We start from the raw sequence: 17,638 nt of genomic DNA on the forward strand, positions 1-17,638 counted from the left end.
TGGGGCAGGCTCTGCTTGTGCAAGACCTGACAACCAATGTGTGCACACCAAAGCAACAATTAAGGAGGAACACGGATGTTTTGGACGTCACAAAAAGAAGAGAGACTCGTCTGTCCGATGCCTTGTCTTTTATGTCACATCAAAGAATGGAAATACGAAAAAAAGTGCCAAGACTACTGCTCAACCTGCACCTGTAAAGTTTTTGTGCTGTGCCTGCTCTGCTAGGCAGCGTGCTAGTGCCTGTCAGATAAAGGTGCTAGCACCAGATACATAAGAAATGTGACACTGTGTTGGAGAGTTGTGACACAGTCAGGCTGACGTTCTCCAGAAATTTCTAGTCTTATAAATTGACATCCTCATGCCACAAACTCACAGACATCAAGTATGACATCACCTCTGACTAGAAGTCGTATACAGTGGGCTTAAGACCAGTTTAGTAATGTCAATCCGCCTAACCTGCACATCTTTGGACTGTAGAATGAAACCCGGAAGAAACCCATACGAGCAGCCGTAGATCATGCAAACCCGAGCACCCTGGTAGTGATACCATTTACCTTTACCTTTACTTGCATAGCATGCGCTTTAATCCAAAGAGACTTACAAAAGGGAGCAACATAAAGTGAGTAAACATACCATGCCATTCCCCAATCAGAAGTTCCTTACATAAAATATTATTTACATTTCATTATTTGGCTGACATCTTTGTCCAAGGTGACTGACAACATTTATGATACAATTGGTGACATTTCTTTCAGTTTTCTAATTAAGGCAAAGGCAGATGAAGGGACTCGCTTATGGTCACCCAGTGTCAGTAGCGGGATTTGAACCAACAACCGCAGGGTTTGAGATCCAAAGCTTTAACCACACAGCCTGCATCATAACCTTGTTTTTTAATTCCCACATGTAATGTGTACACATATCTCTGTATCTCTAATAGCCCAATTCTCAGCCTACCAAAATGGACCGCTCTTTACGGGGAGCTTCGGTTTCTGGATGCCTAAGACAACTCTGTTTTTTTGGAATTCTGAACTCCTCTTCGCTCAATTTACTCACTTCTCGTTTATTCCGTAGCTATTTTCTCTGTTATCTAGTCCATTAGGCAACTGACGTACTATTCCCACTTTTTTAACGATATATTTAGCTGCTGAATTCCTTCTGTCTTCCCAAGCACTGACATACCTTGTATCTGCATTTATAGGGTGTTTTCCACAAAGTCATCTGCCAGATAAAAACAAGGACCCTCTTTCACAAAAGCACATTGAAAGCTATTTAACTGTTTTGTCTGATGTAAAACAACTACATCTGCTTGGTGTGTATTGATTATGTTGTTAGTGTATCTTCCTGTCCAGGTTCAAATTCCAAAATAAATGTCTTGAGCTCCATCTTGAATTCCATTCTGTATTTTCTGATAACTTTGAGTTATAATATGTACATATGTACTGTATATGTATATTTTTCACTGAACAAATAAGTCTATGCAGTAAAAACAACAATAATTTAATGAGAAATAAAGTTCGACTGCAGACAGATGAGCTGAGCGACAGTGTCAACACTGTCACCAGCTTTGGAACACAGAAGGTTCGTCTTCCACACCAATGAGAGATTTTAGTCAACTAAAGCAACCAAAGGTGTGTTGTACGCAAAAGAACTTAGTCATATTGGCAACACTATTTAGTAGGGCTCAAGTGTTAATTAGATAGATAATGTTCTGCAGGAAAATAAATCAAACCTGGAAATACTAAACTACCCAAGGACCGTTAATCTGTTCAACCACTTTCAAGCCCGCATCACACCATGATTTTCAACGGCAGCTAAAACAAATGCATCCACTCATTCTATGAATCAGCCTGAACAGATTTTAGGGTCTTGCAGCACTGTAGTGCAAATCGTACAGAAACAACCTTGTACAGCAATTCATCACTGGGAGCACTGGTTCACAGAATCACACTCACATTGGGAGCTATCAGTCCCCTCATCACACGAAAGTCTCCTGGAGAAAAAGAAACGCACACACGGGCAGAACTTACAGCACACAAATGCACAGATTATTTTGGATCCGTGGGAAAAAAGCGCCCACTCATTTTAGAGAGCCATAAAAACTAGTTTACATCTAGAGTCGCCTAAAAAAAAAAAAATCACAAGCTGGCATCGTTGTCACAACAAATAATAATGGATTCGTAAGAATTAATGAATAACATCCTCCAAATAGACCGTCATACTGCACACATCACTGCATTAGAGTCCTGCTGGAGCTTTCTTATGTATTTTTGGTTCCCTTTAGCCATTCCCTGCCACCCCACCTCTCTTCCAATTTAAGACACGCAAGCGATTCTAAACACCTGTTCTAAATTCTTCTGAGAATCTCACTAAAAAACACAAAAGTACGTAAGCCAGTGTTCTTTAGATTAAGTGCCTTAATAAGCATTTGCTCATTAGCCAGTATGCGTGTGACCACTTGATTTCCTTTCTGAGCCGTGTGCTATATTTCTCACCTAAAGCAGTAATCTTGTTTATAAGAATACACCACACCAGTGCCAATTATGCCCCTGTGGTTTTCTTGACGTTATGGACTAACAACTCTAAATGATCGCTATGGCAAAATTATCTATCTATCTATCTATCTACACTACATCATTCATATAAATTTATCCCACCGTCATATTGCTCATTGACAGTAGCGTTTTATGTAGTTCCTTTATCAAGTGTCTTATCTTTTAATTATATAGTGATTTTTGTTATCTATTATATTGTGTCTTTCATATGTATCTATTAAGACTAATGTTATATAGTGCTTTTCATATTTGTCTATCTGGAATATAGTGCCTATTTAATGTTTAATCTAGTGTCTAATATAATATAATGACTTACATATCTACCTATGATATAGAGTCTTTCACTTTTACCTAACATAGCCCCTTTTATTTTGTTTTATCAATGACATAGTGCTTTTCAGGTACCTGTCTATGTTAGTATTTTTCATTTTACCAGTGTTTTTTTTCTGCTCACGAAAGACATAAATAAAGGAAATGTACTGTCTATCTGTCTATCTATCTATCTATCTATCTATCTAATCCTGACGACTATGCTAAACTTATTATCTATCTGTTATATACTGTAGTGCCTTTCACATCTATCTATCTATCACACACAGTCTTACATATCTATCTATCATGTAGTGCCGTTCAGTTGTACCTAATATAGTGGCTGTTATTTTATTTATTAATTACATAATGTTTTTCAGCTATCTATTCATGAAAAATGCCTTTTAATTTTACCTAATATAGTTTGTTGTATTCTATTTTTTCAATGATGTAGTATTTTTTAGTTATCCTAGTTTTTCAAACTTGCTTTATCTAGTTCAGGGTCACAGGGTACTGAGGCCTATCTGGGCAGCACTGGGTGCAATGCTTGATGGGATGCTGGCTACCCAGCACTGGACCAGTTTAGAATGTCCAGTTAACCAAACAAGCAGACAAGGGATTCGAGATCCATGAGACCTGCAGCAGTGCTAATCTCAGTTACTGGGTTTATAGAGTCCTCAATGTCACGAGGAACGAGTCCAGAGAATGTGTTACTTGCACATGCTAACATACATTATATACACAAACATAATATAAACATAGCTACATGTATGACTGCTACACCCCTGTAACAATGGAGCATGCTGCTGATTCCCACATTTTGGAGTAATGCACTTCTTAGACAGGTGTGCATTTGCCTGAGGGGTTCCAAGACTGTATGAACAAAGCCATATAAGAAAGGTACTGAGTAATCATAGAGAGCAAGTTCAAAATTTGGCACACTGCTGCCCTTAAAGTCTTCCATTTTAAAAATCAGCAAAGATGATTTTACTCCCCCACAGACCACCACATTCACACAAGCACTCCCTTGCGTCGGAAGACTTTTTGAAATGATAAGAGAATGTGCTCTCTCTCCTCTCTCTCTCATTCTCACTGAGTTTAATGGCTACTACAGTAGCATTTCATTTTTTAGTGATGAAGATCCAAAATAAGGTGACATATTCAGTGCATTATGTTGTCCAGCAGGGGATGCTGTTCATCGAAACCCGTTCACATTGTGCATTTATTGAAGGGGAATATTTGAAAGCCGTGGCCTCATGTTTGAATGCTGAACTGCTTTGCCACTGCAAGTACAGCCTCTGCTTAGTAACATAAGGTTTTGTAGTAATTGAATAATAATTGTAAAAGACATTCAATCATTTCTTCCTTTGCTGTAACCACTTTGTCCAATGCAAGGTCATGGTATATAAAATGATAAACAATGCCAATTGAAGTTATGGCACAATTGATTTAAATAATGTTCCACGATGCTATAAACACTTTAATAGATGAATACAAACAGCGTTTCACATCATTTGTATGCTTCTTGTAACATTAAACATCGTGACGTTCATCATTCTGACACTTTAAGTATGGGGAAGACTGGATTGCATAACACCTAGAAATACCCTTGATTACAGACACCATTTCATGAGTCTCCTTATATCTGAATAAACAACATATCTGTACAAAACACAGTAAATGATCACCCATTTGGATTTAGCATTAGCAGAGTTCCAAAAGTCCGTCTTGGCAACATTAAACTCCAAAAAGTAATGTCTTTAATGACACTTTACTGGGTTGTGTGGTCCTCTGTATGGCCATTGCTTAACAAAGAGCCATTTCATTCTATAAGGCTTCCTTGAACATGAAATTGGTTCTTGGAGCTTTGAAAAATGTTCTTAATATGTGGATGAAACAGGAATATTGTATTTAATGTATAGAAGATTACCAATGAATACTTGCAGATCAGGAAAACATGAACTTAGCATATCTTATTTTATGAAGCAAGAGTCCTTTTGACACCATTAACCTAGTGGTATGTCATAAATCTGTCCTTTTCTTCTTATTTGTGGAATATTAGTTCTAAATTAATAAAGGTTCTTTCCCAAACGTTCATGGATGGATCATTTGTGACCCAAATGTGGTCCCTCTGCACTGAAGTACCACTTTGGCCTCTTTATGTCTAAGAGTGTACAGTCTTAAAAATGTGTAAATGTTTCTCTAATGGCACTTTACTGGGCGGTGTGGTTCCTTGTAGAACAACTTATTGAAAAAGCCATTTCATTCTGGTAAGGTTCTTTAAATATGAAACTGGGATTTTGACAGCATAAGACTCTTAAAAGTCATTGTTCTAAAATGTCACTTTACTGGCTTGTGTGGTTTCATCGCTTGACAATGAACAATTTAATTCTGGGAATGGTTATATCCATATGAAGTTGGGTCTTTGGAGTTTGAAAAGACTTTTAATATGTGGGCCGAACAGAAATATTTAATGCATAAATAATAGGCTACCTAGCAGGATACAACAGACTAGAAAAAAACAGAATTTTGCCAGAGTTATTGTTCTTTTATAATCAGTATTTCACAAATCTGTTATCATCTATTCATGATTATTTACAGGGCCTGTTTACAAATCTAAATAAAAAGTTCTGTCTTGAACTTTTATATGGATGACTCTTTTGGGAACCAAAAATGGTTTCTCTAAGGCATCGTCTAATGAACTTCTTTGGCATCTTCATTTCTAAGAGTAGATGAGAGTACAGAGGGAAGCTGAGCCAGAATGAGATTCACATCCATCACAGAGCCCACTTCTACTCATGAAGTGACCTGCTAATCTAACAAGCACAGCTAAGTGGACACAAAGAGAATGTCCAAACTCCACAGGGATAGTGGTCAGGCTGGGTATGAGACCCAAATCTTTGGTGCTGTACAGCCGGTGGTCATGTCACCCAAGTTAATGCATATTACGGTAATATGTGGTGAATTTTCTGTTTATATAATAGCGTAGGGTAGAAGTCACAATAATAGGAAATGGGAAAAAGATTTACACAGGGTAGACAAGAAGAGTAAAGAAAAACAAGTATAAGGAGTTCTACTGCTACTTATTATTTGGTAGACACCTTTGTCCATGGCAGCATACAACATTTCAGATGCACTTGGTTGCATTTCTTTTGTAAATTCAATTGAAATACAGGCAGGTGTGTAGACTTCACGATCCAAAGGCAAATGTCAAGCAACTACAGATAAAAAGACAGAATGGTGGCCACGGACTTATGAAACTTACATCTCCATACAACAGTACCATTGTTGGGTTGAGCGATTTAATCAAGTTTGGCAAAGATAAGTTCATTAATTTAGCATGTGAAGACTCCTAAGGCCAGCAGAGCAAAATACTACCTCACAGCAATAGCAAAGAAAAGTAAGAGCAAAATACCTGGTTGCACATCCCATTGACCAATCTGGAATGAAGTTGAGACTTGAGACCATCATTGAAATTGCAGTTCTATATATAAAAAGCCACTGCACAGCCCATAGTACTGTAGCCTTGACAGATCATTGGTGGAAAAAAAGGCCAAGTGTGGCATGGCTGAACAGCTCCATACACCAACGAGAGACTAAATGCCTACTCAGGGCAGCTCAGGACCTGGCACTCAACACCAGACACCATTAGGAGATCATCTTGAAGCAGCTGGTTGAGAACAAGTGCAGAAAGCTTAGAAGATGACCAGCCATATCATCGCTGGATGTGCAATGCAAGCTTCTACTGAATAGATAAAACTAGCAGGGCAACCAGCTATCTATTGCTCTATGGTACACACTGCAAACTGATCATACAATTCAGCTAAACCGTTCTGATACGGTGGTCCATCACTTGATGCAGAAGTAATGCCTGCTGTTCAATGTAGCAGTCCCAGATGACAACAACATCTTACTCAAAGAAGATGAAAAGCAAAACTGATATACACATTTAGACATTGAGATCAGCAGCATGTGGGGCACCAACACTAGAGTTGTGCATGTAATGATTTAGGGCTCTTGGTACCAGCAAGAAAGGATTCAAAAAGAATCTGGAGAAGCTGACAGGATTTTCATACAGCCCAAGAAGTGCAGAAGATTACACTGATGGGAACCGCTCACGCTCCTCCAAAAGTAGTGTGTTAAACCTTAGGTTCCTGGTTATAATAATAATAATAAAACATATAAATTAGTAATTTTTACATTTAATTAATTTCATGGTTGTGGGCGTTGTTTCTATCCAGCTGTTCTCTGCGACCCTAGGACTCCCAATGTTAAACCGTATTGGTCCACGCAATAAACAAATATATAAATAAACACAAATGCAATTATTATTAACAATTAAATGCACATCAGAATGAAGTAGAGCCGTGTGTTATTAAAAGCACCATTACTTTATTTAGGACGATTTATAAGCGGGATCATACAAATACGCAAACAAATTTATGAATTTCTGCGGTGGGTTGGCACCCTGCCCGGGTTCCTGCCTTGTGCCCTGTGTTGGCTGGGATTGGCTCCAGCAGACCCCCGTGACCCTGTGTTCGGATTCAGCGGGTTGGAAAATGGATGGATGGATTTATGAATTTTATGAAATTGTTGAAAATATGCTACCAGTAATGTGAACTCAGATGTGTTACGCTGATTGCGCCCAAGCGTTTCCACGATCGTTTGACTGGCTAGAGTTGGTGGGGATGAGAAGTGGGTAGAGGACTTGGGGATAGGGGCTATTGCGTACACCTTGTCCGATGCCATTCTCATTCGAGTTGCGTGTGGCCGCCGCAACCTTGTGCCCCCACTCGGAGCAAATCACGCTGTGAATTCAAGACCTCTGTCCCCGGATACAGAAACATTGCCACCCGAGCCCCAAAGAGTCACAGGTCCGTTACTTTTTACAGGCTGTACACGATGTCCACCGTACTGCACGCGGACTTTGCTCAGTGCGCCATACGCCGCGCTGCAGAGCATGCGACTCAAACTCGGAGAGACGCCACTGAGTTCCCTGCATTTCGTCTGATTTTCTTTTCTTTTTTGCCTGGTGAGTATTTGAACGTTTTCTTTTCCAAACCCCTGAGCTACAGTGCAGCGTGTCGAACTTCATCAGCTGATTACTTCTCTTTTTTTTTCCTGTACATAAACTGAAGACGGTGGATGTGCCAAGGCTGTTTTGGCACTAAGGCATTCGCTTCTACAGAACAAATTCAAGTGTTCGGACTGCCTTAAAGAAAATCAACAACAGAAATGGTCGCTCCTGTGCTGTTCTCTTATAGCACTGAAAGTGAGTTTGCTATGCGTGTATTCAGTGTCTTAAACCTCTTGGCTTGAGCCGTAAAAGGGTTAGATCAGAGCTCACTATAAAGGTACATGAAAGCGATGGAGGACCGTGTAAGCGGCCTCACCACAGTTCTCAACTCAAAACTTAAACGATGATGATCCATTTATGTTAATTTAAAAAGATAATGCTGCGCTTCAACCCAACCAACGATCAAGAAGACACTCTCACCAATTTAAAAAAAAAATACTGCCGTCATGACCTAAATGAAGCTCCTTTATAACAATCACTCGAGAAAGCTAAGCCATCCTCGCTTCACACGCCCACGATCTAAAGTCAAATCTGGAAATGAGAGGGAGCAATAAAACGAACATTGGTAAGCGGGATTCGATGCCATAATATAACCCCCCGCATCTAAACGGGAGGGCCGAACTTGTACTTTATTGCAGCCTATCGTTATCAAGTCTCTGCCATTGGGTCCCCGTGCCCACATGCGCTCATTTGTATCGGGATGCGCTGAAGGGAATCCAGGGTGGCTGTGTTGCCAATAGAAACGAAAGCGGAATTACTCCGCTAGGCACTTCGCTAACGGCGATCCTTCCGAGATGAAATTCAAAGATTGGTTCTTCGCTTCCGACATGCTTGCCAAACTTAATCACAGAACTCTCATGTCTATAAAAGTACAAAGTCTGGTGATCCTAAAAGATTGACACTATTATTATATATATACAGTATATATATATATATATATATATATATATATATATATATATAAAGAGAGAGAAACTCAGCAGGAAGCACAGCAACCCCCCACCCACTCTCAAAACACATACACACAAAGCGCAGGTGTGCCACTACCGAATTGTCCAGGTAGCCACCTCCGGACGATGCGTAAGGATGTCAAGTGATAAACATCTCCTTACCTGGCAAAGTCTTCTGAATCCTGGGCGCGCTGTGCCCCCTTGGTAAAAAAAAATCACAAACACGTGGCCACATAAAACACGAAGAGCCCAGCTCGCCTATCTTAGAAAGGATATGGATTGCAGACCAGCTTGAGACACCAACTACGAGGTCGAGTCGTCTGTTTTAGGTAGAAGAAAACGACGGGTGCCAAAGCCGGGTAAGGGAGCGCTTCTGTGCTGCCTCCTGAGCTCTCTTCCCCCGCCGCCGCTGGCTCCTTCTGCTCCGCGCCGGGCTCCGGATCCTGGTCGCTCCTTTCTCCGCCGCCGCCGCCACCGGACAAGTCGTTGAGACGGATAAAAGTGCTGGGGATGGAAGATCTCCCCTCCGATTCCTTAGCCCTCTGGTCTTCAGGTTGATTCCCTTCATCCTCATCCATCATTCAACCCCTCCAGCGAGGAAAAAGGAAAAAGAAGGAATTTTAAAATATTGCAAAGTATTAACCCTTAATAAATAATGATAAATCATATGCAGAGAATCTTAAAGCAGCCAGCGCTTGCTTTCAAGCCCACACGTAGCCCTGGAAAAAAAACGGCACATTATTTTAGCGAGAGGAGCCACCTTAAAAATGAAATCAACGCTACCGATATGTTTTTGATCACTTTGATTGCTAAATAAACCAACACATAGGGTAAAAGCATAAATTAAAGTAGACACCGAGATAAGATAATATGCATTAGTTTAGAAAGAGCACCTCCGAATAAGACAAGTAAATTTTCGAAGCATTTTGAAGAACAATCCTTATTAAGGCCAGCTTTTCTCTAATTCGCGTATGCATATACAAATCTGGAAGCCCGTGTGCCCCGTGTATTAAAAGGCATGTTGTCTCCTTTAAAACAGGAAGTTCCAACAGATTAAATCCATGCAAATTACATAAGATGTTTATTGTAAGTCTTTACATTCAAGCGAGGCATTCGTGCGCTTCTTGCGCGGCTCATATTAGCTTACTTATTACTTTCTTTTGTTTAAGAAAACGGTTCGCTACAAAGGAGGTTTTTCCAAGTAATTCTAGCAGTTCATAAATTTGGTCACAACTTCTAACTGCTAACGTCTGAAAAAAAAATAACTTGTACAGCTCTGTTTCTTATTTCCTATTTAGCTACCCAATCCACTAAAAAGAAACATACGAGACCGTTACCTCTTAATGTGAATTGAGAGATGTGAACGTCGTCTTCAGTCATTGCATTTTAATTTCTTGCTACAAAAAAAAGAGCAACTTCCAGGAAGACTGCCGGGTAGATGTTGTGTTTTAATTTTTCCTACAGTAAAGATGATTTGTTCGACATTGATTCTGAAAGGAGCGGACCTGATTCCGTCGCCTTTACTCCATTGTGTTAAAAACAACGCACTGTTGGCTCGCTTTTAATTCCATCTCTGAAGAAAATCCATGTGCTTTCGAGGCAAAAAATATTGTAATTTCCACTTCTTGAGTTGGTTAATTTTTACAAAAGAACAATGGAACGTTTACTTTGGTTGCCTCTGTATTGTTTTCTTAAATAAGTCTTTTTTATGCGCAAAATAAATCGATAAAGTGTTATTTTATTCCTTATCGGAATATCTTCAGCTCTTTTCCAGGGAGAGGTATCCAGAGGCAGTAGTCTTTTTAGCATCATGCGTCTATAGCCCGATGAGTGGGATGGCTCCTTGCATGGTGATTGCTCCTTGCCTTGCAGCTTTAGGAGAGAGAGAAAAAAAGTCCGCACAGTGCCCTCTCTCACTCCCCGTGAAGCACGGGCTGAAACCTGAAGCCCCCGATCAGGAAAGCTTCACAGCTGGATTCAGGACCAACTTCATTTCCCCGCCCTCGACCCGCCCTGATCCACACTGGCACGGCAGCCGGCCGTCTTCTCTCTGTGATTCGCCAGAGACCACGTCACTTAGCGGTGAGTGGGCGGACGAAACAGCTGGAATCTTATTGACAGCTCACAGCCAATCAAGAGCATGGAAAAGACATACCTTTTAGCTGATTGGTGGACTCTTTATTCTAAGCTCCGTTTTGCCCTCTTTTTTGCCCTTTTTTCCAGGACTCTTCGATTTCCAGCACCGCAACTGGATACAGTTAAGTTTATAGCGAAATTATTGTACCGAGTTGAAAAAAAGCAAGGGCGCCTTGCTATTCTCCGAGACACTATCTGTCTGTTGAAATCTACTGTTTATGTGCTAAATGCACATGTCTTGAAAAGCGTTTAAATTAGAAATATCCATCGAGCATCAATTTTGCAATCTGCTTTATCTGAAAATCGGAGTATATCTCTCTTACAGCGAGGAGACTGGCCTGGGCAACGGTTCATTGCAGGGCACGCACTCGCACACGCCCACACACTCACATTTCATACACAGCAAGCCAATACAGAACTTCCAATTATCCTAACACACGAGAAGCCCACGTAGCCCACAGTGTTTTGGGGGTTGTGGTCGTGCAAACTTTACATGGAAAGAGAGCAATTCAGATCTAGGACACAGAGCTCTAGATCAGAGATGTCAGCACATGTCAACCGTGACAGCTAGCCTACATCGATTACTATACTTAATGGTGTATTTTTCATGCACAGCTCATCTATTTCCTAAACCCAGGCCACAGCAGGGTAAACACACAGACTCTCATACGGGCCAGAATAACTTCGACCTTCCATCTGACTTGATTCGGACCGTGGAAAGAAACCGAAGCACCGGTTATCTATCTATCTATCTACCTTTTTTCTTTCTGTCTAGCTACACTACATCATTCATAGAAATGTATCCCACCGTCATATTGCTTATCTATATGTTTTATGTTTAAACGGCAGCTGAGTGGAAACAACCCCTTTACTATAAGACGCCCGATTATGGTTCACACTGACTGACACAAACATGTCTCGGTATTTGGTAATACCAGGCTTATATTGTACTTCAAAGATACTGCTTTGCAAAAACTTTGTGCTATTAAAATCATAAACAGCAATAAAGTCTAAAAGTAAACAACAGCTATATGCTTTCTATATGGTTTCAGTTTAAATATTTTATGTTCACAAGAGAATTACTGAGAAAAGTCGGGACTGACGAGTTTTCAGGTGGTGTGCGTTGCTCGCATTTTTTCCTAAGTTCCCATATTAGTCTCCTAAGAGTAAAGCTTCATAAAAAAGTTACTTTTGGCAGAAGTACGGCATGTGCACAATATATCTCAGAATAATGTGTCATTGTTCACAGTGGAACGGATAGATCCCTGACGTGTCGCGTGTTGGACGGAAATGAAAATGCGATTCCACCCGTGGGACAGGCTGGAGACAGCAGTCTTATAAAATGCAGTGTTAAAAGGGGCACGTCGAAACAAATAAGTAAATCAATAAATGCCGGCGAACGCACAGTACGCACATACATACAGAAATGCACACTGTGCAATGGCAATAATTGCACTTGCCAGAAAAAAAGCAATCTAAAAGCGTACCCGGATTGCAAAAGAAAAGCTAGCGTTGTTCCACAGTCCGAAGTACGGACATTTTGGATTTCATTATTTCGTGAAAGTTGTTTAGTGGATCGTTCCTTCCGCGGAGGACATGCTAGAAGCAGCTTACCAGACAATGAGGTGAGGAGGTGGTAAACCAGAATGAGTACGGGCCAACTTATCATGTGCTACCCACTTTCCAAATCTATTCAACCAACTGAATACATAACAAAATAATAACTTAACATTCACAAATCTGTTCAGTGTAATTCAGGGTTGCAGGATACTGACGTTTATTCCAGCACTGGAACCATAAAAACCAGAATGTGGGTCAACACGGACAGTTCCATCACGAAAGAAAAGAGTAAAAACAAATTTAATGGAAGGTCCATTGGTCCTCATATTAAGCGTTTCACCCACACCCGTTAAAGTAAATTATTTACTTATTTACTAAAGTCAATGTAGACTCAGGGAACGCTAAGTAGCAAGACCCAAAAAAACTCACTGCACACGTATTAAAATTTTTTACTTAAATACAGAAAACTATAAAAGGTCACGTCTAATTGGGTTATGTTATTTAGTTCAAGAATGCAACGCTGAATATACAGGTGCATCTCAATAAATTAGAATATCATCAAAAAACTAATTTATTTCAGTAATTCAATTCAAAAAGTAAAACTCATATATTATATTACATTCATTACACACAGAGTGATATCTTTCAAGAGTTTGTTTCTTTTCATTTTGCTGATTATGGCTTATAGCTAATGAAAACCAAAAATTCAGTATCTCAGAAAATTAGAATATTGTGTAAAAGTTCAATATTGTAGACTCATGGTGTCGCACTTCACTCAGCTAATTAACCCAAAACACCTTCAATGGTGTCCTGAGCCTTTAAATGGTCTCTCGGTCTGGTTCAGTAGGCCACACAATTATGGGGAAGACTGCTGACTTGACAGTTGTCCAGAAGAGTGCTGTATCCAAGCATATTAATGGAAAGTTGAGTGGAAGGAAAAAATGTGGCAGAAAAGGTGCACAAGCAACAAGACTAACCACAGCCTTGAGAAGATTTTGAAGCACAGCCCATTCAAGAATTTGGGGGTGATACACAAGGAGTGGACTGCAGCTGGGATCAGTGCTTCAAGAGCCACAACACACAGACATATCCAGGACATGGGCTACAACTGTCACAGCATTCCTTGTGTCAAGCCACTCCTGAACCAGAGACGTCAAAAGCGTCTTACCTGGGCTAAGGAGAAAACGGGCTGGACTGTTGCTCGGTAGTCCAAAGTCCTCTTTTCAGATGAAAGTCAATTTTGCATTTCATTTGGAAATCAAGGTCCCAAAGTCTGGAAGACGAGTGGAGAGGCACAGAATCCAAGTTGCTTGAGGGTCTAGTGTGAAGTTTACACAGTCAGTGATGATTTGGGGAGTCATGTCATCTGCTGGTGTTGGTCCACTGTGTTTTATCAAGTCCAAAGTCAGAGCTGCTGTCTACCAGGAAATTTTAGATCACTCCATGCTTCCCACTGCTGACAAGCTTTATGGAGATGCTGATTTCATTTTCCAGCAGGACTTGGCACCTGCCCACATTGCCAAAAGTACCAATACCTGGTTTAATGACCATGGTATCACTGTGCTTGATTGGCCAGCAAACTCGCCTGACCTAAACCCCATAGAGAATCTATGAAGAGGAAGATGAGAGACACCAGAGCTAACAATGCAGACGAGCTGAAGGCCACTATCTAAGCATCCTGATCTTCCATAACATCTCAGCAGTGCCACAGGCTGATCGCCTCCATGCCACACCGCATTGATGCAATAATACATGCAAAAGGAGCCCCGACCAAATACTGAGTGTGTTCATGAACAGACTTTTCAGCAGGCCAACATTTCTGTATTAAAAATCTTTTTTTTTATTGGTCTTATGTAGTATTCAAATTTTCTGGGATGCTGAATTTTGAGTTTTCATTACCTGCAAGCCAAAATCAGCAAAATTAAAAGAAATAAAAGCTTGAAATATATCACTCTGGTGTAATAAATCTCTATAATATGCGAGTTTCACTTTTGAATTGAATTACTGAAATAAATTAACTTTGATATGATATTCTAATTTATTGAGATGCACCTGAATATTCGATTGGCTCTGGCTTCCCTCAAACCATGCTCCATAAAAGTGAGTTTAGAAAACTGATAGATGGCGGGATTATTCTTTAACATTATTATGATTATTATTTTGATATATTAAAGCAAGGTTGAACAGTTGGGCATTCTTAAGCAGTCACCCAAATAAGTCTTGTCCATTTACACAATATACACATATTAAGCAAAACCCATTACCTTAATTGTGAGTTCTGTAAAATCTGAGATTTAAGGTAAAGTTCTAGGACTTCCACTGTCTGAATTCTTCTTTAAAGTAACTGTTTGTGGAAAGTGTCAGGGACAGCAAATGTTACAATATAAAAACTATTGCAGGACACTTCCCCACATTTCTAACGGAAGCCATGTCCCCACGTCCAGCTGGTATTTAAAGATTAAATATAGCCTTTAGTGCCATATTCCAATATATCCGAATACAGCAGTGTGAAGGATAAAAGGTAACCTGTGTTTATGGCTACTCAATATTCTCTTTCTTTCTTTCATTCTTATGACACCCACACCTGCTCATGTGCGCATTGCTTGTCAATCCAACCCGTGGGCAGGTAGTTATCAATGAGGCTGGATACAAAGTGAATGTGCAGGGTGGCACCAGTCCATAGATCCATCATTATTGCTGTTTCAGATATTCTGGTTGAACATGACAAGGACTCGAGGAAGTTGAGATTCTATTTGGGTTGAAGACTACTGTTGAAAAAGCCGCCTCCCTCATCTTTATATAGGGCAATCCAAATATATGGTATGCTTTTTCAGCAGAGATCAAGCTAAGCTATTAATCTGCTTTTAAGAAGATAGAATTTTGGCATTTTAACATCTGTTTTCTATCCACCTACTGCACCTTTACAGAAATGGATATGATTTTACACACTTAGCACAGGCTTCATAAAAATATCCCTATACTAAAAGGGGACAGTCGGATCATCTGCCAGCCAAACCAATGGGACTTAAATTGAGAACAAAAATTTGCCAACTAGTTTGAATGGGCCACCAAATAAGTTAAGAGCACGCAGGGCATCAAAATATTTTAACAAATGTTTATCCATTAATTAATGCAAATTCAGCTTCAGGATTATTACCAATCACAGTAGGGTCTTTCTTGGCAGTATAACATGCAACACAGAGATGCCTGTCCATAATTCACATCCATTTTCATTTCATCCATCCATAATATACTGATTTTAAGATATTAATGCTCACATCTTCAGGATGTGGGAAGTAAACCAAAATACCCATAGAAAAAAACCTAAAAGGGCAAGGAGAGTGTGCGTAGACTTCATATAGACAATGAACATGGCCTAGGTTTCAAACATAAGACTCTGAATCTTTGAGCCGACAGTGGACCACCATGACCCTTTGGGGTAATAATATCCTGTGCCTTGGCCAGGAATATATCAGAGGATAAGAACAGGAAGAGCATCTCGACTCTCTGAAGGAAAAATTATAAGCTTTATTATAATGACTTATACCTTGTCGATTGACCTCTTCCAAGTAGACTTACAACATTTGTGATACAATTCATTATCATTCTTTTGTTTCTCTAATGAAACAGGCTACTTAAGTTTTTTTTTTCTCCAGACTATCTGAAAGTTTTTTTCTTGTCTTCCTGGTCATTCAGGAAGTAAAATATGAGGTTTGGATGTAGAAAGTAAGTTTTTGAGCAAAAAAAATAAACACTTTTCTTGCCTCGAAAGCTTGACTATTGTAATCTTTTTAGTTAGCCAATAAAAGGTGTCATTTTGCTTGACTTTTCACTACATTCATAATGGTTAACACAGTACAACAATCTAGTACTACTGAAAAAATACTCAAAATATTCCACACACCTTTAGTACAGGTGATCTGTAAGTAAGTAATACTCTCACTGCCCTTTTATAAAAATCCCAAATATCTTCACTGCCCTTTTATAAACATCCCAAATATCTTAAGATTCCTTCTTCCATTCAAAAGAGTGGCTCATTTTCTTAACCATTGCACACCCTACTGCTTAAATAAAGCCTACTAAAATTAATTGGTTATAACATAGTCCAGCCCCTCCTTTAACTGCCATCTTACCGTGGTGAAGGGGTTTGCGTGTCCCAATGATCCTAGGAGCTCTGTTGTCCGGGGCTTTATGCCCCTGGTAGGGCCACCCAAGGCAAACTGGTCCTAGGTGAGGGATGAGACAGAGCGGTTAAACAAACGTTCTATGATGAATGAAAACTTTGGACGGCGTTTTCCCTTGCCCGGACGCAGGTCACCGGGGCCCCCTTCTGGAACCAGGCCTGGAGGTGGGGCTTGATGGCGAGTGCCTGGTGGCCAGGCCTGCACCCATGGGGCTCGGCCAGTCACAGCCCGAAGAGGCAACATGGGTCCCCCTTCCCATGGGCTCACCACCTATGGGAGGAGCCAAGGAGGTCGGGTGCAGTGTGAGTTGGGTGGTGGCCGAAGGCGGGGACCTTGGCGGTCCGATCCTCGGCTACAGAAGCTGGCTCTTGGGACGTGGAATGTCACCTCTCTGAAGGGGAAGGAGCCTGAGCTTGTGTGCGAGGTCGAGAGGTTCCGGCTAGATATAGTCAGGCTCACCTCGACGCACAGCTTGGACTCTGGAACCAATCTCCTTGAGAGGGGCTGGACTCTCTACCACTCTGGAGTTGCCCCCTGTGAGAGGCGCTGAGCGAGTGTGGGTATACTTATTGCCCCCCGACTTGGAGCTTGTTCATTGGGGTTTACCCCGGTGGACGAGAGGGTAGCCTCCCTCCGCCTGGGGGGGACGGGTCCTAACTGTTGTTTGTGCGTATGCACCGAACAGCAGTTCGGAGTACCCACCCTTTTTGGAGTCCCTGGAGGGGGTGCTAGAGGGCATACCTTCTGGCGACTCCCTCGTTCTGCTGGGAGACTTCAATGCTCACCTGGGCAATGACAGTGAGACCTGGAAGGGCATGATTGGGAGGAATGGCCCCCCCCATCTGAACCCGAGCGGTGTTTTGTTATTGG

At 40.8% G+C, this 17,638-nt stretch overlaps 1 protein-coding gene across 14 annotated transcripts in view; it reads right to left on the reverse strand.

Annotated features, from left to right (window-relative positions):
- Window positions 1-10,865, reverse strand: part of cacna1g (calcium channel, voltage-dependent, T type, alpha 1G subunit) — a 453,630-nt gene extending 442,765 nt beyond the window's left edge. For 9 of the 14 annotated variants that reach the window (XM_051936495.1, XM_051936491.1, XM_051936490.1 and 6 more), the window contains exons 1-2: window positions 10,226-10,849; window positions 9,165-9,476 (exon numbers count right to left, since the gene is read on the reverse strand). In XM_051936495.1, coding sequence (XP_051792455.1) covers window positions 9,165-9,469 — 305 coding nt within the window. In that variant the 5' untranslated portion in view covers window positions 9,470-9,476; window positions 10,226-10,849. Of the gene's footprint in view, window positions 1-9,164; window positions 9,477-10,225 lie in introns of all 14 variants that reach the window. The other 5 variants (XM_051936496.1, XM_028819905.2, XM_051936493.1 and 2 more) reach the window with 2 other exon arrangements.
- Between the last annotated feature and the right edge of the window lie 6,773 nt (window positions 10,866-17,638).

Source organism: Erpetoichthys calabaricus, chromosome 14, assembly GCF_900747795.2.
Source record: "Erpetoichthys calabaricus chromosome 14, fErpCal1.3, whole genome shotgun sequence".
NCBI classification, from domain to species: Eukaryota; Metazoa; Chordata; class Cladistia; order Polypteriformes; family Polypteridae; genus Erpetoichthys; species Erpetoichthys calabaricus.